The sequence below is a fragment of the Canis lupus genome, chromosome 35, assembly GCF_011100685.1.
Source record: "Canis lupus familiaris isolate Mischka breed German Shepherd chromosome 35, alternate assembly UU_Cfam_GSD_1.0, whole genome shotgun sequence".
Classification (NCBI taxonomy): Eukaryota; Metazoa; Chordata; class Mammalia; order Carnivora; family Canidae; genus Canis; species Canis lupus.
Window position 1 is genome coordinate 25,855,769 of NC_049256.1, and position 20,602 is coordinate 25,876,370.

A 20,602-nucleotide genomic window follows, 5' to 3' on the forward strand; every position below is an offset into this window, starting at 1 on the left:
TGGAGTTTTTCAGAATAAATGTTTATTTAAGAATTTAAGGGAAAACAAAAACATTAAAGCATAGGAATACATAGACTGAATACAAGTGTCTTGTTTGGTCTGAAGTCTTGAAAAAGTTACTCTAACTACTTACCTGAGGTAGATTTAGGTTGGCACTGTCTCAAGAGAACCTCCATCCATCCCAGAAGTTACCTTCTAGTTCTGGTTACAGGCTCCCAGTGGTCCTCTCCAACCTCAGGTTATGCTCTACAAATAACACCAACCCCTCTCTCAATGGGTAAAAGCCCTCACCCTCAGACCTGTCTCATACCCTGCCTGTTTGCCGTTTGAGGGATGGTCCATCCTTAATTTATTTAAAGACAAGAGACAATTATCAGTAAGATTAGTTGAAAGAAGGGGCAAGTCACTGCCCTGCCAACAATACAAACTCTGTCCCCTTCTCTAAGCTGTAACGATTAACAAGTAGCCATGAGGAATAACCCTCATCACCACCATGCCATACACCCAATACTATTTTAAGCATTACAACCGTCAAACATATACTAGTGACAGGCATGATCTGCACCAAAGAGAAACAAATACATCTTGCGTGTTTAATCACACTGGGCAACTTTTCATGGTATAAGAGCTATTTATGAAAATTACTAAAACACAACAGATCAAAGAAACCCTCCAGCATTTGTTTTCTAAAACAAAACAAAAACAAAAACCAAAAAAACCAAAGGAAAAAACAAGTAAACCCCACCCTAGAACCAGATTCCTTATTATTACTATACACTATATCCACTGACTCTTAGATTATCAAGCTCATTAACCAGTTAATAGGACCAAAGCTTAGAGCCATACACAAGGTAACAGCTGGCCACCACCATGAGTCTGAATGCCAGCACTCTCCAATCATTCAGGGATTTGTTAAAATAAACCAGAGAACCCAGACTAGCAACAAAATATTTACTCACCAGTCTATAGTCCCAAATACTGTAGGAATCTTATTTATAGTAAATGTCTTTTAACTTGAGGGAAGAAAAAAAACCTCTGAATGGTCCATTTATAATCCCTGGATTAAGTACAGTATTTCTAGAGAATGTTAGAGATAATCATTAATTATCCTGTTAAATTGGAGATAAGTGCTTATCCTTAGGTCTCTGATGAATCTGTCAACTACTTTTGCCTCCTAGCATTCAGAATCCTACATTCCAAGCCAAACAGATACCTTATGTTGTGGTGACTGCAATCCTTTCCCTGGGAAAAAAAGTATTCTCTCTTTCCTTGGCAGAACTGAAATAAATGAAAGGCATATCATTATGGGGATTGATTTACTATCAACAGCAGGATGACAGAGTGAAAAACACCAGCTTTGAAGTCAGGATACTCAAAGTTTAGCTCCTTCATTAATAATGTATCATTATGTGTTTTTACTCTGTGTTCAGGCTTAAATCTTTCTTTTGGTTTCCCTTAATCATTTTACAAGGAGCTGAAGAGCATCTTTTCATCAAAAGAGATGTATTAAATAAAGTCACAAAAATACAGATGCTAGCAACATCATGACCATTATACTTAAATTTGCATTTCTGAGTTGAAAATAACTCTCTAAAGCTAAAATTTCAAATACCAGTGATAATCTCAAAGATGTTCGAGGGAAAGGAAACTTTTTGGGGGGATCCCTTAACTCACACAGGAAAAAGCTAAGTATTCTGCCTTTTTATGAGGTTGGCCCTCCAAAGAGGGCACTTTGGGGAGTGTTTTGATCTGGCTACTCCCTAGCTGTTCAGTTCTTTTCACTACCAGCAAAAGGTTCCCAGGCTATTGACAACATACTAGTCCCCATTCTTGCCAAGAATTAAAAAACTGACAGAGGCAAAGTCAGTATAATCCTTTCCCCCTGACAGTAACACATGCCACACCTTCTATCACAAGGTTACAGTCCTTTCCTTTATTGGATTTCCAAATTTTAACAAGTGAAAGTAAAGCAATCATTAAGTGGTTCAGATAAAAGTATCTTTACCTGAGTTACCCATCAGGCCACTTCTGACCTGCCTAGCTCCTCCCAGAACAAGGTTCCAGGCATCTAAGCAACTGTTTACATACTGACTCCATTAAAAATCATCTCTACCATATGGGTCAACTATTACCTAACATATGTACACAGTCCACAATGAGATCTCTCATTGGCGCAAAATTCTGTGCAGAGTACGTTCTTTGGGACCTGATAAGGTAGGAGTTTCTAGCAAGGCTTTTTTCAGACTCAAAGGAGGGTTCTTCCCTTATGGGAGTTCCCTGGTGTACCACAAGAGCTGCTCACTGACAGGAGTCTTTCTTACTCAGAGACTTTGTAAGGTCTTTCCTCAGATTGGGTTTCTTTGGTGCAAACCCAAGAAGGCTCTCAGCTAATGTTTTTGCCACATTCAAGACAAATACACGCATTTTCACCAGTATGGCTTCTCTGAAAAGTAAGAAAGTCATAGTTCTGTTAGAAGCTTTTTACGCACTTGCTGGGTTTCTCCCCACGATGGGCTTTCTGACATCCAATTCGACGTACATGCTGTTTGAAGCTCTATTGACAATGAGGGCATTTAAAAAGTCCTCTGGAGCGAATTCTCTTGGGATGAGGCGGGGTGACTGCTGCTAGAGAGCTCTCTTACACTCACTGCATTTGTAAAGTTTCCCACCTGTAGGAATCCCCTTGCGGGTGATCAGATATGAGCCTGGACTAACGGTTTGTCCAAACTCAAGGCATTTGTATGGTTTCTCATTGGAGTGGCTGATTAAGTGTTCTGTTAGGGTAGTTCTCTGGGCAAACCATTTCTCAACTTCCCACAGTTGCATTCTCTGGTCCCCACTGAAGTCTGAGCTCTGAGGAAAGTGTGAGATTTGCCTAGAGTTCTTTAATGAGTTCTCTCACAGGTAAATACGTTTTTTATGGTATTGTAACTTCTTGTCTGATCAAGACATTTGTGAGGCTTCTGACGCATGGGGAGGGCTGAGCTCAAGACCTTTCTCGCCCATATTACAGATGTATGGTTTCTCACCGATATGGATTGTCTGATGTTGAAGAAGAGCTGAGCTCTGGTGGAAGCTTTTATCACATACACTGTATTTATAATGCAGCTCCTCAGTCTGAGTTCTCATTTTCTGTTGGGCAACAAAGTCCATCCCTAGGAGGAAGCCACTCTCGCATGTCGACCACTGATGTGGTTTCTCCTCCATGTGAATTCTCTGATGCACAATAAGGTCTGAGCTACAGCTGAAACTTTTCTCATATTCAAGGCATTTAAAAGTGTGAGTATGAGTTGCCTGATGTCTGATGAGGTTGGCACTCCGGGTAAAACTTCTCATACATTCCAAGCATTTATATGGTTTCTCACCCGTATGAACTCTCTGGTGTACAATGAGGTCTGATTTCTGGCCAAAGCATTTCTCACAGGCACCACACTTATAGGGCTTCTCCCCGGTATGAACTCTCTTATGAACAATGAAGGCTGAACGGTGTCGGTAACTTTTCTCACACTTATTACATTTGTAGGGCCTTTCACCAGTATGAGTTCTCTGGTGGCTAATCAGATCTGATTTCCCACTAAAAGCTTTTTCACACTCCAGACACTTAAATGGTTTCTCACCTGTGTGAGTTCTTCGGTGCCTTATAAGGTTTGTACTTCGACTGAAGCATTTATCACACTCACTACACAGATATGGTTTCTCGCCTGTATGGCTTCGCTGGTGGACAAGCAGATCAGAGCTCTGACCGAAATTTTTGCCACAAATATCACATGTATAGAATTTTTTACCTGCATGTGTTCTCTGGTGTCCTGAAAGAGCTAAGTGGTGCCAAAAGCTCTTCTCACATTTGCTACATTTGTAAGGTTTCTCATAATTGTGGATCCTCTGGTGTGAAATAAGATCTGAGCTTTGGATGAAGGTTTTCTCACACATATCACATCTACAAGGTTTCTCCCCAGTATGGGATCTCTCACACATAATAAGAGCTAAGTTTTCACAGAAGTTTTGCTCACGTTCAAGGCACTGGTATATCTGATCATCTATTTGAGTAATCTCATGCACATGAATAAAAATCTTTTTACCCTTCTGAGGGCATACATGATATATTTTACTTTTCTGAGTTCTCTGATTATATCTCTCTTGTGAAGTGAACATTTTCTATGGCTCTCTCCTAGGGAGTCTTCCACTTGTCTTCCTGACCCATCATTTTTTTCATTGTTGTTTTCTTGATATGAACTTGAAAGATACATCTGTTGTAGGCCTTTCAGTCATGAGCAGCTCATCTCTACAAGCTTCCAGCATTATACACACTAATTCCTCACTTGGTATTTCCAACCCTGTGAAACAAAGAAGAAATATGATTTATATTCCTGTAACTAGGAAAAGAATGCACAAGGTTATTACTGCAGAAAAGATGGAACTGTTCCATCAGAGTTCATAAGTGCTCTAGTTTTTATAGGGCTTGCAATCTTTTCCTCTTTTCTAACATACAACTAGTCAGAGACACATATGGGGAAAAGTCCAGGAAGAGTTATTTCTGTCATGAGCCTGGGTGATCTCAACACTAGGCTTCCTCCTCTTTCCCCTGCTTCAACTGAGTAATCACAACAGGCCTAACAGTTAGTGTGCTTGCTCAAGAGGAGAACAACTCCAAAGGGACTGGGAAGGTCTATGCAGTCCTCTCGGTAGCAAAGTTGGGAAGGAATCGGGAATGATCATTAGAATTGAACACACACGTACGTTAAGTAAGTAAATTAATCACTACGTATCTCACAGTAAGCACTCTGTGTTAGCTCTCACGCTCACTGTTATTAAGATGAAGATTCTGCTTTGCTATGAGCACAAACCCTGCTCAAAAAGAAAAATCCTGACTACAGATGAAAGCTTGGGCTTCAAGCCTGCTTTTTGTACCAGGCTCTTCCTTATACAATGAAGAGATACGGAAGAATTTCTTTCCTCTTTTGAGGGATGTGCAAGTATTAAAACAACTGAGGTTGAGCATCTTGAAGAAATAAGCCCTTATACAAAGAAACATCACAATTACATAACTCTCCTTTGTCACTTCACTGAAAAGGGCCCTCTGCTCAGGCTGCCAATGCTCCACTCTTCCTGGGTAAGGGATGCAGCCACATCTTCAAATGAGTAGGAGATTAAAAAGGAAGGAGAGGAGAGAAATGCGGAGGTCTTTCAACTAAGGACCTATTTTCCATGAAGCTATACTAGTAGATGAGTTAAAGACGCCATGGCCAACAGGAAATAACACAGACTAATGCTGTACACTGGGCTGATTCGAGAGAGAAGCACGGGGGGGGGGGGGGGGGGGGCGGGGGCGGGGGGGCAATGAATTGGTCACTTAATCAACCACTCACAATATACCAAAGAAGAAACACAGGAGAAACAAGAAAGGGGAAAAACCATCATATTCCGTGTCCTTTACACTCTTTTCAGTGATCATTTCCATATTGAATCCTCCCCTCATACATTCTAAACCTTTCTCATCATCTAAGGAGTAAAAGCTGATGACTTTGCTTCCTATTTTTGAGAAAATTTAAGTAAGCCAAAAAAAACCCCACAATATAACACAATATACACTTATGCTCAAAACAAAAACATAAAAAACCACTTCTACATGCTCCCACCACATCAACTAACTTCTTGCCAGCACGGTCATGCGCTCCATCTTTCCTCTGTCCTTACGGATGACAAACTGCCTTTGCTCAGTCTAAGGACAGACAGCCCTTCCACTGGCGTACTGGATTCTATCCCTTTACTCCACAAGGACATCACTCCAGCAATTCAATCCTCCCTATCCTGCACCTGTTCTTTTTGTGTGGATCACACTAACCAGCAAGCTGGCTGTCCTGTTCTCCTAAAACAAAAGCACAACCAACATGAGAACTTCTCTTGACCACCTTGCCCTCAAGCTATCATCCCACTTCTGTTTCTTTTTCCTGCAAATTTCTTCAAAAGAAATCAATCTGTTTATTGCCTCCAAATCTTGTCTTCTAAGGTTTCTGGAACATCCTCCAATCTAACATTTGCCCTTATCGCTCTGCCAGACTGCTCTTGTTAGAAACCAACAAGCCCCTAAGAACTCTGCCTCCTGGTTACCACTCTGACTCTTCTCCTTGCTTTTCTTCTACTGTGCACATGTCACATTGTCTCTCTGCTGCTGTTCAAACTAGCAGGTCACCCCCACTTCAGGATCTGTGCTGTCTCCTCGCTAAAGTGCTATCCCCTCTAGATCTTCAAGGTTCCATCCCCCTCATCACCTTCAAATCTTTGCCTGGCCATCCTACTTTACATTGTAATACACCTGCATCCCAGCTGACCCACACATATAACACTCCTGATATACTGTTGTATTTTCCTCCATAGAATGTCAGCCCCTAAAGGACAGGGATTTTTTTCATTTCAATGCTGTTTCCCTAGTACCTGGCACATAGCAGGTGCTCAAAGCTAGAAAAGAAGTCCTTATCCAGCATCTATGGACTCCTAAATAAACACAAAAACTGTGAAACTGATTGCAAATGTTATTTGGTGTATGTACATACTTCTGGGGACAGGGTCCACCATTCATCAACTGTGACATATAGGACTAGAGCCTGTGTATGTGAGAGGAAACAATATGCAGGCCACCAGAATTCAGAGTAAACAATGAGGCGAAAGGATCCAGAAGATGGGGGACTTTCTGTTTCATCCATTTGCTAATTGGTTTCCCAATTTCCATTCAGCAATTTGCAAACTCTCCATGCGTAAGGCACAGAGATGGTTGTCATAATTAAAAAAAAAAAAAGGTTATTTATAAATAGAAAAAGAAATACCAAGGCTTTAGGTGTCAACTCAAAACTGAACAGGGTGGAAGTAGAGCAGTTTCTTGAAGAAGCCAGAGAGAGGTCCACAGAAAGGTAGTGTTCAAACCACTACAGAGGAACAGTATGAGAGAAAACTGATGCATGGCTGAAAAGAGCGGTGATGTCCACAGCTCGGAGAAGGGAAGGAGGTGGGATACACACAAGAGATGGTGTGTTTATGCTAAATACAGTAACTCTACATCCTAGATTTCAAATATTCTATCATGTCACCGTGATCAACAAAACTGTCATAGAAATTACATTTTTTGGTCCAAATTACCTGTTCCAGGTGACCCTCATAGTTATCATACAAGAATTCCTTACACTCCAAGATCATTTCTCTCTGTTCATTCGATAATGGATCCTAGGAAATAAGTGTACACATCTGACCAGTCAAATGAACTCCTGCTACCCAATGAAGTATCTTAAAGATGAGTACATTTCTGTCCTGATGATACAAGAGAGTGAATACTACTCTATGTATTTACCAAGATGCTGAGTCTCTGAGTTCTAAGGGGCTGCAGGCAGCCACAGAACACATACCCTTGATTACTGATGAACCATGGGCCTCTTGAGAAAAAGTTATCTGAAAACTACTAACAAAACAAAACAAAACCCCCAAAGCTAAAACAAAACCAAAAACTACTAATAATAACATATTATTAGTTACTAAGTACCAGAGTGTATGCTGCAGCTTCCACAATCAACCCCCAAAGCCTAAAGTGTCACAAAAAACGTTTTCTGTTAATAGAATTTAGAACTCGATGTCCCGTATCTGATCTTGCCTTACTTAGTCAAAAAGCAGGCCAGCAGAGAAGCTGCACCGAGCTGAAATCCAGACCTACTCCACTACTCCTCCGCCTGATCCCAGTTCAGGGCAAATCTATCCTTTCCTGTCCTCAGGCCCAAACCCTGGAGTCATCCTGTAATCTTCTCTCTCACTCTCTACAATTGAGTCATCAACAAATTCATGGGCTCCATTCTCAAAACTAGAATGCAACCACTTCTCACTGTGTCTGCTGCTGCAACCTTGGTCCAAATCATGCTCATTTCTCATTTGGATGATGGTAAAAACCTCCTAACTGGTTCCTATCAATTAAGGGGTGAAAGGGGTGCTTCCCAGATTTGTATGTTGAAGCTCTAACAAACCCTACACCCCATTACCTTGGAATGTGGCTGTATTTGGAAACAGGATCTTTAGTTTACTTTTTATTTTTTTTTTTAAAGATTTTATTTATTTATTCAATGTACAATGATAGTCACACAGAGAGAGAGAGGGGCAGAGACACAGGCAGAGGGAGAAGCAGGCTCCATGCACCGGGAGCCCGACGTGGGATTCAATCCCGGGTCTCCAGGATCGCGCCCCGGGCCAAAGGCAGGCGCCAAACCGCTGCGCCACCCAGGGATCCCTAGTTTACTTTTTAAAAAGATTTTAAAGTAAACTCTACACCCAATATGAGGTTCACTTACAACCTTGAGATCAAGAGTTACTTGCTTTATGGACTAGGCCAGCCAGAGGCCCTGGAGACAGGACTTTTAAAGGGTAAAGTTAGGGACACCTGGGTAGCTCAGTGGTTAAGCATCTGCCTTTGGCTCAAGGCATGATTCCTGGAGTCCTGGGATCGAGTCCCACATCGGGCTTCCTGAATGGAGCTTGCTTCTCCCTCTGTCTATGTCTCTCTCTGTGTGTCTCTCACAAATAAACAAACAAAATCTTAAAAAAAAAGGGGGGGGGGTAAATTTAGGTGGGCCCTAATCCATTTTGACTGATGTCTTTATAAGAAAAGATTAGGACACAGAGATATTTGGGATGTGTGGGCAGGGGGAAGATCATATGAGGACCAAGAGAAGGTGGCCGTCTGTAAGCCATGGAGAGATCTCAGAAGAAACCAAACCTGACACTTTGATCTTGGACTTCTAGCCTCCAGACTGTGAGGCAACCAATTTGCTGTTTAAAGGCACTCAGTCTGTGGCATTTCATCATGGTAGCCCCAGCAACTCCTGCCATCCTATCACTACCCTCCTTATACCCACAAGCCCTCAACCCTGCAACCAGTGAACTCCTGTTAAAACAACAGAACAGGAGTGCTTGGGGTGGGGCTCAGTCAGTGAAGATCTGCCCTCTGCTTGGGCTCTCTCTTCCTCTGCCCTTACCCCTGCTTTACGCTTGCACTCTGTCAAACAAATAAAAATCCAAACAAAATAAAAATAAAACAACAGAATCCATTCTTCTCTGCTCCCTTCAGAGGCCTCCCCTTTCCCCACCTCTTTCAGTCCCCACAATGGCCCTAGAGGCCTCAAAGGGGCTGCTTTGTGACCTTACCACTGCTTCTCTGACCTGCTCTCTGTTCTCCACATGATGTGCCCACAATGGCTTCCCAGCTGTTCTCACCCCAACTCCCTTTAGAGCCTCAGTCCTTCCCTGCTGGTTTCTCCAGCTTTCTTCCTTGTGGGTATGCACAGCTCTCTTAATTCCCTCAACTACTTCTTCAGCTGTCACTTCTTCAGGAGGCCTCCCGTGACCACCATATTCAGAGCTGTGGGCCATCCCCACGCCCAGTGTTCCCAAGACTGCTTTTCCGATTTTTCCACAACGCTGACCACTTTGGATATGCTACATAATTTGTTTTTTTATGGTCTAAAATATGGCAAGGATGTTTATGTGTCTTGTGTACTGCTCTTTCTTTAGGATACAGAGCAGTGCCAGGCACACAGCTGGTGCTTACTAAGCATCTGCTGAGTACGTGAATAAACCTCATTGTAATTCTTCGTGTCCCTATGGTAAAAGCAAAAGGCCGAGTTCCAGAAGACAGGGGGCCACTCTGACAGAGCACGATCTAGGAGAAGGTACATCCCTGAGGACCAGAGAAACTTAGCTTACCTAGAATCTAACTGGAAAGAAAGCAGCATTTACCTCCTGGTCCTAAGAATTTGATTTCTCAAGGAAGACAGCATTCTGTAAAACACAAGGATGAGAAAAGAATACACCATCATAAATGAGCAAATTTAGCACCAGATCATTTCACTCGAAGAACCTGAAAATGGGTAAACTGATTTCCTTAAAAGAGCAGATGGGTTTTCTTATACAATGCCTTAAATTCAATTCTGAGGTTAATCGGAATCCTACACCATCTCAGAGAACTCTACAGGAAAGGGACAAGGGAGAATCTGAAGACCACCTGCACAATCTACAGCTTCCTTGGGGATTCTAACAGCATCAAAGGAAAGGGCCCCTATCCCTAAATCTCAGTGGAAGACAACACATGCTAAGGCATCATCCTCCCAGCAGGAACTCGGGCTGCAGGAGGGACCTACAGAGCAGTAGGGAACACACACTATACCTGCATTCCCACGAAACCACTCCTTGACTATAGGCATCCTTCCTTCACTGGAGGGCATGACATCATCACACTTCTGGTTATCCAAAATTTACAGTGGCCTAAGGGGACTAGTATTTCAGCCACAAACAATTCGGAAGGTAGCCCATTACGGGCATAAAAGAAGTCAGAGAGCTCAGACTTGTCCACTGATTCCTTCCCTCGCAGCTTTAACCTGCCTATTTCAGGCCATGGAGGTTTCCGTTTCCTCAAGAACCTTTCTGCTCTGGAGGATCAGAAGCATGAAAGGAACTCCTGAGACCCAGACAACAAGTGGGCACATTTAGTTGAGGCTCTCTATGACATGGAGTCCCTACGTAGCTGCCAGTATAAAGATGACAAGTGTCATGATTCTGGTTCCAGGCTAAGATGGAGTAAACACATGCCATTTTTGTTCTCCCTCAGAATGCACTTCTGAAATCTGGACAGAATCCATGGGCTAGGCACTTAAGGCCTCTGAAAAGTAAACAGTGCGCAGGTTAAGGAAGACCAAACTTTCAAGCACAACCCAATGGGCAGTGAGTTGACTCTTCTGAATGCTGTTTCCTTCAGGGTGAACCCAATACAGCCTGAAACAAAGAAGTCAGGGAAACCATAAATTGTAGTTCAACTGGGATTTTTCAGAAAACCTATGAGCTTCTACAACAATGATTTAAAACTGACTTCAGTGGATAGAAAACCGACTTATGTATGGAAAAAGGACAAAATACCTCTGGGAGAACTCTACAGAACACAGTAATAAAGCAAAGTCAGGGTAATGGTGGCTGTAGGAAGCCCAATTTCCCGACACCTCCTTTAGAAGCTAAAGGAGCAAGAAGAAAAACAAACGCACAACACAAGCCCACATCTTCACCAAGTCACAGCTGGCCGGCTCTCAAGTGCAAGTTATGCATGCTGCCCATGAGAGCAAGGGTGGCCTGAGTATGTGGGGTGCAGACGAGGGCTCAGGGTACACAAAATCAACTGAGTTTCCTGCCAGAGAGAGAAAACCCACTCTAAGTACAAAACACATTTTGAAAGTTCTGATCAGAAAAGGGTATCAGAAAGGGACTTAACACCCACACCAGAGTAAAAGAGGCAGTCCTGGCAGGTGCTTCAGGAGAGAGTAAACAGGGAGGGAGAGGAACCAACCCTCTGGGCTGCATAGTGAAGGAGAAAAGAAAGAAAATTTAAGGGTCCTTCAAGATGAAGGGAAGATTTTTTTTTTTAGAAAAAAGGAAAATAAAAGAGACACACTCTATCTCCCCATTATCTTCAAAAAATGCCAACTCATTAAAAAAGACAAAAACCAAAAAAAAAACTTAAAAAAAAAAAAAGACAAAAACCCCACAAAACCTTACCACAATGACAAAAGTGCCAAAGTGTTACTAAATTAGCAGTCTTGTTAAACACTTTATGTTTCAATAAAACAGACATAATTCAACTAAAAGCTGAGAGAAGAAAAAGAAAGTGGCCTCACTAGTTAGTGCATTAATGGCAGACAGGAGGAAAGGGTTCCTACTAAAAACTGAAAAACCAGATAATTAAAGGCTCAATAAGAAAATGGGACTAACATCACAAAAGATCTATGCCATGATAACAAAAACCAAACATTCTAAAAACATTTTTAATGAAAGAGCAATGAAAACACAACAAGTAGCTGAAAAATTAGGACAAGTATAAACAATATGATCATGCGGAGACCAAATATATCAATCATCAATGCATGCGAAGGAGTTTGGCTCACCTCTTCAAATGTTTTTACCATGGTTCACAAAGCAAGATCCAACTACATGCCAACTACAACAGATGTTTAAAGACTCAAAAAGGCTGAAACTAAAGGGACAGAAAAAGGATCACAGGCAAAAAAAAAAAAAACAAAAAAACAAAAAAAAACCCACAGGTAAATAGAAAGAATAAAGGAAGGCCCTGAAAAAAAATAAAAATAAAAAAAAAAATAAAGGAAGGCCCTGTATCCAAGATATCAAGAAGAGAAGAACTCAGGCTGAAAAATATTAGACATGATGAATAACTTTTTAATGTTGAAAGCCGTAATTAAAATAGAGCTTGTAAGTTATAATTTTGAACCAAGTTACACAGCAGTCACCCTTACAAAGCAAAAACTACAAGAGATAACAAGAAATACAGATAAAAACATTAATAATAAAACAACATGCCACTATCAGTAAAGACTTACAAAGCAGAACAAAAATAAATAATGATGCAGAAGACCTAGATAATCTAATTATCAAGTAAATCTTAAGAATAGCTATGGAAACTTATGCCCTAATAATACGAAGTAAACTTTTTTCTCAGGCACATGTGACTCAGTCACAGAATCCTGTCATGTATTAGGTCACAGAGACAACATCAGTAAGTTCCATAAAGTGACATGAAACTAAAAATTTATTAAAATGCAAAATTTAAAAAGCCCCTCCTAAGTGGGGAAAATAAGCTATTAAGACAACTCTTCAGCAAATGGGGAGATGAAACGAAATTTCTTTTTTTTTAAATTTTATTTATTGAGAGAGAGCACGATAGGGGATGGGGAGAGAGAGAACCAGACTTCCCACTGAGCAGGGAGCCCCATGAGGAGTTCCATCCCAGAACCCCAAGATCATGACTTGACCCAAAGGCAGAAGGCAGGCACTTAACCAAATGAGCCACAGAGGCACCCCTGAAATAAAATTTCTAAATATTGATAATTAAAACTATTACAGATTATAATCTATAGAGTAAACTTAAAGCAGTGATCCAGGAATGTTCATAGTCTTACTTTTATATCAATAAAAAGATTAAATGAACAAACACTAAATTCTCAGATCAAAGAACTAAGAGAAAGGTAAATCAAAGGAAATTAAGGAAGAAAATAAAAATAAAAATGGAAATCAGTGAACTAAAGAGAAAAGCAACCTAATTATAAATCAAAATCCTACTTATTTGGAAAAACTTAAATGATTTAATGAAGACAAAGAAAATGTACATATTTATTAAAAAAGAAAAGGAATTAATAACAAGTAAAACAAAAAAACCCCACATACACAAAACATCACTTTGCAGACTTCTACACAAATAAATGGGATAACCTATGAAACACTGTTTCCTGGGAAAAACCTAATTTACCAAAATCACACTTATCAGAGACAGAAAGTTTTAAAACACTAATATGCACAGAATAAACAGAAGATTATTAAGGAATTATCCCACAAAAAAGCACTAGATCGACATCATTTCTAAAGGGTATTCTAACAAACTTACCAAGACCAAATAAACTCAATGCTGCAAAAATGTTTTCCAGAATACCAAAAATTAGAAATACTGCTAGTCTTTTGTGAAAATAGCTTAATGTTGACAACTAAATCTGATGAAAAGTATAAAAATGTTTATAGCCCAGTATTAGTGTGAAAAATACTAATAAAAATCTAAAACCATATTAAAAGTAACATCACAAGAAAGATGAACTTATTCAAATGTAAGATTTGTTCAAATATTAGGAAATCCATTAATATGATACCATATATTAACTGATCTATGGAGATAAATCATGACTATCATCATAGATGCTGAAGGAACTCACAACAGAAATCAACATCTATTCCTAATGAAAATACTCAAAGTAGGAATTGATGGACTTCCTTTTAAATAATAAATTATACATTCTTTGGTCTAACAGCTAGTATCTAAGTGAGAAAAACTAGTCATTTCCAGTAAGATCAGAACAAGTCAAGAACAATCACTATCTCTTCTGTTACTAAACACTAACTTGGAAGTATTAGCTAATGCAATAAGAAAATAAAAATCAATTAGAAGTATAATAATAGAAAAGAAATAAATTTATATCTGTTTGGAGATATAGGTTATAATTCAAAAACCCTAGAGAGAATCAACATTAAAATTGACTCAAAGGGGAGGGATACCTGGGTGGCTCAGTCAGTTGAGCATCTATCTGCCTTAGGCCTGGGACTTGATCTCTGGGTCCTTGGATCTAGCTCCACCTCCAGCTCAGCAGGGAGTCTGCTTCTCACTCACCCTTCGCTCCCCTGCTCCTGCTCTCCTGTGCTCTATCTCAAATGAATACATAAATAAAATCTAAAAAAAAAACTGACTCAAAGGAATTCAGCAAGGCAGCAGGATATAATACACACAGAAATGAACAGCACTTTTTTGTACACAAATAACTAGAGTATACAATGATAGAGAATACTCTTTGTACAACAAAATATGAAATACTTAAAGATAAATTAAACAATAATTATGTAAAATGAAGAAGAGGAAAACTTTCAAACACTACTGAAAGACCCAAGAGTACACTTAAACAAATGGAAAGATATCTTTTTGGATAGATTAATTCAGTATGATGAAGATGTTAGTTCCTCCTAAAAAGACTTATAAACTAATACAATTCCAACAAAAATAATAAACTTCTTCATGGAACGAGACCAAAGGTGGGTAAACTATGGCCACAGGTAACTCTGGCCTGCAGCCTAGCCTTTTTATAAAGTTTTCCTGAAACAAGGTAACACTTATTCATGAATGTATTGCTCATGGCTTCTTTCACACAAGCAGAGTTAATTAGTTGAACAGAGACCATATGGCCCCCAAAGCCTAAAGTATATACTTTCTGAGACTTTACAAAAAAAATCAACAATGCCTGAGCTAGTTATTACTCAGATTCACTTGGAAAAACCAACATGCAAGAGTAGCTAAGAAACGATGAAAAGATTGAGAGGTGATTGATAATCCCAGGAGACATTAAAATATACCATAAAGCCTCTATATTTAAAAAAATGTCATTCTGGTACATAAATACATAAAAAGATAAGTGGAATAGAATAGAAAATCATATACAGAAATTTAGTATATAATAAAGATGATGTCTCAAATCACCAGGAAAATAATGCATTTTTAAATAAATGATTAAACGATTAGATTAAATAATTAGAACATCAGGATAGTCACATGGAAGTTGATACAACTGATCTATACCCCATACCACATACCAAAATCAACTCCACACTGATCAAAGATGTGAATTTACAAACTGAAATCATACACATACTGAACATACAGGTAATTTCAGTGTATAGAAAGGTTTTTGGCTTATGATACAAAATTGGCCATTTGAAAAAAATAAAAACATTTTTGCATGTAAAAAGAATTGCAATAAATGTACCACTCTGGGCTGAGATGTTGATAGCTGGGGAGGCTGGGGTCGGTGGGTGGAGGGTGGCAGAGGACATACAGCAACAATATGTACTCAACTCAATTTTGCTGTGAACCTCAAAGTACTCTAAAAAAAGTCTATTTTTAAAAAATGAAATAATTGAAAAGGGTATGGGAAATGCCCAATCAATTTGACATACACTAAAAAGTATGACAACCCATTTTGTTGTCAAAACCGTGGGGAAATAAGACACTTTCATATGTTGCTAGAGGTAACACCAATTGGTACAACCTCTGGAGGGGAATTTGACAATGTAACTAATAAAACTAAATGCATGTATGCTTCAAAGTATTGGTTATTTTATGATTTCTAATAAAACTAAATATGCATTTCTATCTGACTCAGAATTCCATTACTAGAACTTGACTCTGAAGATACACCTCCAACAATATAAAAATATACAAGCATAAGGTTAGTCACCGTAGCAATGTTTGTAACTTGAATATATTTAAAACAACTTAAATACCCATACGTAAGAAAGTGGTTGAACAAACTCAGTATAGGCACATATAATGGAGTACTATGAAGCTGTAAAAGAATGAAGAAAACCTTTATGAATTGACGTCGAGTGATTTTCAGGATATTCCATAAACTTTAAAAACAATGGTATAAAAAAGCATGCTACATTTTGTATAAGAATGAAGTAAAAATAAAAAAATACACGTGTATGTGTGGGCACCTGGGTAGCTTGCCTCTTGGTTTTGGCTCAGGTTATGATCTCAGGGTTGTGGGACCTAGTCCCCGTTTGGGCTCTGTGATGACCTTGGAGCCTGCTTGGGGGTTCTCTTTCTCCTTCTGCCCTCCCCCTGCTGATGCTCTCTCAAATAAATAAATAAATAAATAAATAAATAATAAATAGATAGATAGATAGATAGATAAATAAATAAATAAATAAATAAATAAATAAATAAATAAATAAAACAACTATAAATCCTTTCATTTGGCCAAAAATAACTCTTTTTTTAAAGATTATTTATTTATTCATGATAGTCACAGAGAGAGGAGAGAGAGGCAGAGACACAGGCAGAGGGAGAAGCAGGCTCCACGCCGGGAGCCCGACGTGGGACTCGATCCCGTGACTCCGGGATCACGCCCTGGGCCAAAGGCAGGTGGTAAACCGCTGAGCCACCAGGGATCCCAGGCCAAAAGAACTTTGCAAAAGGTTAAAGAAACTAATGCATGTGCTTATCACCACAAGGTAGGTGAAATGGGATTAAAAGGACCAGCAAATGGCATCAGTGTCAATAGGTCAAGGACTATACATTTTTGTAACACACTCAACATTTTTACTTTTAGAACTGTTACATTTCACACATTCAATAAAACAGACAAGAGAGAAATGTTAAAATATAATACAAACAAAAACAAATGAGTCTGCTTTTCAAATGATTAAACACCCAGAAGGGAAAAAAACAACTCAAATAGCACTTTAATACAGTCTTAGGATTATATAAACTCAAGCTAAACATAAAAGAACTATAAACAATTACTAAATTCTCATTAGTGGGGCTTTTTTCTCTCCTGTGGTATAGATATATTACTTAGAGTATACCCTAGAACTGAACAAGTATATACTTTGGGTAAAATGGCACACAGATTCCTCTTTCAGAGAAGGGAATTATAAATATAGAAAAGGCAAAGGCAAGAATGAACTCTGTAGTGATTAAATGGAATTAGAAGTATCAGTATGAGGCCAAGGTTTTATAGTATATATGAAAACAAAGGTGTGTATGTGTCAAAGTATGTGTTTATTTTATTTTTCTAATGACGTCTGCTGAAAGGTTATATAAAGAATGAAATCCTAGTAGTAATGTGCATACTAAACACTCAGGTCTTGGTTTCTAAACACATTCTCCACTTAATGCTATCAGGGCTCCTGGAGTAATGGCTGATTCCCGGGCTTAGAAAGTATAAGATGAACCCAGAACATCTTATTGTGCCAGGTAAGAAGTGCTCAAATAGTGGTGACAATATGCCAAAAGGACCCAGGAGCCAGGCCGAAGGGGCTGCTACTGTACAAATCTGGAACAAACAGAACATCAAAATAAATATTGACTATGATAAGTTTTTTTTTTCCAAGATTTATTTATTTATTTTATGATAGACATAGAGAGAGAGAGGCAAAGACACAGGAGGAGGGAGAAGCAGGCTCCATGCAGGGAGCCCAATGCGGGACTCAATCCGGGGACTCCAGGATCACGCCCTGGGCCAAAGGCAGGCGCCAAACCGCTGAGCCACCCAGGGATCCCCTGACTGTAATAAGTTAATAACACAATAAGAATCCATACAGATTCAAAAAAAGTGAAAATGGAGAAGGGAGTTTTTCTTATTTTAAAAAAGTCAATAAGTAAATGTAGAAGAAATGATGGAATTTTAAAAACCACCATGTCAAAAAAATAAATAAATAAAAATAAAAATAAATAAAAATAAAAATAAAAACCACCATGTCCAATCAAAACTAGAGTATTTAATTGTTTCAGGTAGAAATCTAGTGGGTGAAAAGTTTATGAGATCAGGATATTTATACAATCTGAAAGTATCTCCCTACTAGATATTTAATAATTATGAGACAAGAGTACTTCACAGTACCGAAACTTACAGAAACCTGGAAGATACCACCTTAACCAAATGATCAAAGTTACTATTACCAGTAACACGATGTCCAAGTTACCCAACAGAAGGTAAAGAACAGAATAGGACATCACCTCTGTGCTATCTTGCCAAAAATGTATAACCTAAATATGCGGAAACATCAGACAAACCAAATTGAGGGAAATTCTACTAAATACATGACCTAACCTCTTAAAAAAAAAAAGCCAATGGGGCACTTGAGTGGTTCAGTCAGTTAAGCAGCTGCCTTCAGCTCAAGTCACAATCTCAGGGTCCTGGGATAGAACCCTGGGCATGGGGCACCCTGCTCAGTGGAGAGTCTGTTTCTCCCTCTCCCGCTTCCCCTGCTTCTGCTCTCTCTCTCTCCGTCTTGTTCTCAAATAAATAAATAAATAAGATCTTAAAAAAAAAAAAACAAAAGAAAAAAGTCAAGGTCTGAGGACATATATTCCATGATAAAGAAGACATGACAATTAAATGAAATGGGGAATGATGGACTGATCTTGGGCAACAAAAACTGGTTTCTTCCCTTTCCTGAAAAGGACACTAGTGGAACAATTGACTCAACTTGAATAAGATAATAGTGTTATATGAGTTTTAATTTCCTAGCTTTGATAGCTGTAATGGTAAGGAGAACAGCCTTGTTTTCAGGAAATAAACTGCTGCGTATTTAGGACAGGCATTCTCAACTGGGGTTCTAGGAAAGAATGAAGCTCTATAGGAAACAATTTGAGTATTTTTTCAATTCTCTCAAGAATGGCATGTAACTAGGAGCACTGGACATGCATAGGAGAGAAGTTAATTCACTACATACTTTTAGGGCTTAATTCTCTTAAGACTTTAGGGCTTAGCATGTCATAAGACTTTAGCGCTTAATACTCTCATAGTTTGAGGAGAATCATTATGTCTATAACCTAGTCTTAAAGGGTTCAGGGAAAACATATATATATATGTGTGTGTATATATATATATATATATATATATATATATATGTGTATATAGAGACACATAGAATCATAGAGTGAATACAGTAAAATGTTAACATTCAGGACCATGGACAAAAGGTATATAAGCATTCTTTGTACTACTCTGCAACTTTTTCTTACGTCCGAAATTATTTCAAAATGAGAAGGTATTTTAGTTTGTTTAAAAGAACATGAGAGCTGAGAGTTGATATATTGTACTAGTTAAAACTGAATGTTCAAGTTCTGGAATCAGATTTTGGTTCAAATTCCCACTATGCTTCTCTGTAGCTGCAAGAACTTGGGTAAATTACTTAACTTCCTTCAGCTTCAATTTCCCCTTTGATAAAATAGGAAAGATCCCATTACATGCCTCAAGAAGCTGCCATGAGAACTCAGACATCACCACGAAAGGACTCAGCTCAGTACCTATGTCTCTACAGATACTCAATAAATGACAGGTTCTATTATTTTCTTAATTTCATCTTCACACACACAAAAACCCTCTTTATCCAGTCCATCCTCTGCATCTGCCTCGTGTAAAGCTTTGCTCAGAATCCACTAAAAATTAACTAAATCATAAGTAATAAAATAACTCAGCCAGTTAACAATGAATATGGAGATTCTGCAAAAGCTAGAAAAACAGTAATGGATAAATATTAGGAGAAAAAAGAAAAATTCAGAATCAAAACCAAGTAAAGATATGCAGGCATATGGACAAATAGCTAGTAGAAGACAGTAGAGACTGTGGAAGCTTTGTCTTTTAAAATGTGTATTACTGCTCAGGTCAAAAGTACAGCAGAATGGAAATAAAGGATTCTGAGTTTGGCAATAGCCTGGTAAATGAAATCAGAGTCTTGCCTAAAGTTATCAGCCCAGGATATTGTATTTATCCTAAGTAGCCAATAAACTGTGGGACACCAAAAAGAAAAAAATTAAAAAATTAGGAAAATCATTTTCTCATTCCTATCTAAGTCTTTAGAAGCCAGCACCTAGAAAATAAAACACTCTGGTTTGTCAAAACTTAAAGTAGACCATGACACTTCCCTAGCTCAAGATATTATCATTTCCTATCACACTCAGAATAAAACCCAGTTCTCACTGTTCTACATAATGTGGCACCTCCAACTATCTTTACCCTCACGAACCATCTTGGAACTTCTGCACTTGTTCCCTCTGCCTGGGACATTCTTCCCCCAGGTAGCTTGCTTCTTTCTTTGATCCAAGTCTCTGCCTGAAAATTAATTCCTCAAAAGGAGGCACATCCTGACTACTTTATATAAAATAGCTATGTCCTCTTATTCTCTTTTATTTCTCTTCACAGCACTTTTCATTCTCCAACTTTATGGTACATATTTTATATCTGTTCATTTGTTTCTCTCTCCTAGTAGACTTTCATTAGGGTTAGGACTTAGTATTTCATTCACTGCACTATCCCTATACTCTAGAACACATTTGTTGAATGAATGAAAAATATGAATAAATACCAGAGCAACAAAAAGGACCGACCACCATAATTCTTAGGGCCCCCATAGCAATGCAACAGGCCAGGCTGGCAGTCCTGGCTGGTCCATCTGGCAATCTCAAACATATCCTGTG

General features: G+C 38.9%; 1 protein-coding gene across 7 annotated transcripts in view; it reads right to left on the reverse strand.

The window, feature by feature from the left end:
* The window catches only part of ZNF322 (zinc finger protein 322), a 22,565-nt gene continuing 1,963 nt past the window's right edge, over positions 1-20,602 (reverse strand). For 2 of the 7 annotated variants that reach the window (XM_038584387.1, XM_038584388.1), the window contains exons 3-4: positions 9,733-9,807; positions 1-4,334 (exon numbers count right to left, since the gene is read on the reverse strand). In XM_038584387.1, coding sequence (XP_038440315.1) covers positions 2,944-4,152 — 1,209 coding nt within the window. In that variant the 5' untranslated portion in view covers positions 4,153-4,334; positions 9,733-9,807 and the 3' untranslated portion in view covers positions 1-2,943. Of the gene's footprint in view, positions 4,335-9,732; positions 9,808-10,192; positions 10,787-20,602 lie in introns of those variants that run through there. The other 5 variants (XM_038584390.1, XM_038584392.1, XM_038584393.1 and 2 more) reach the window with 4 other exon arrangements.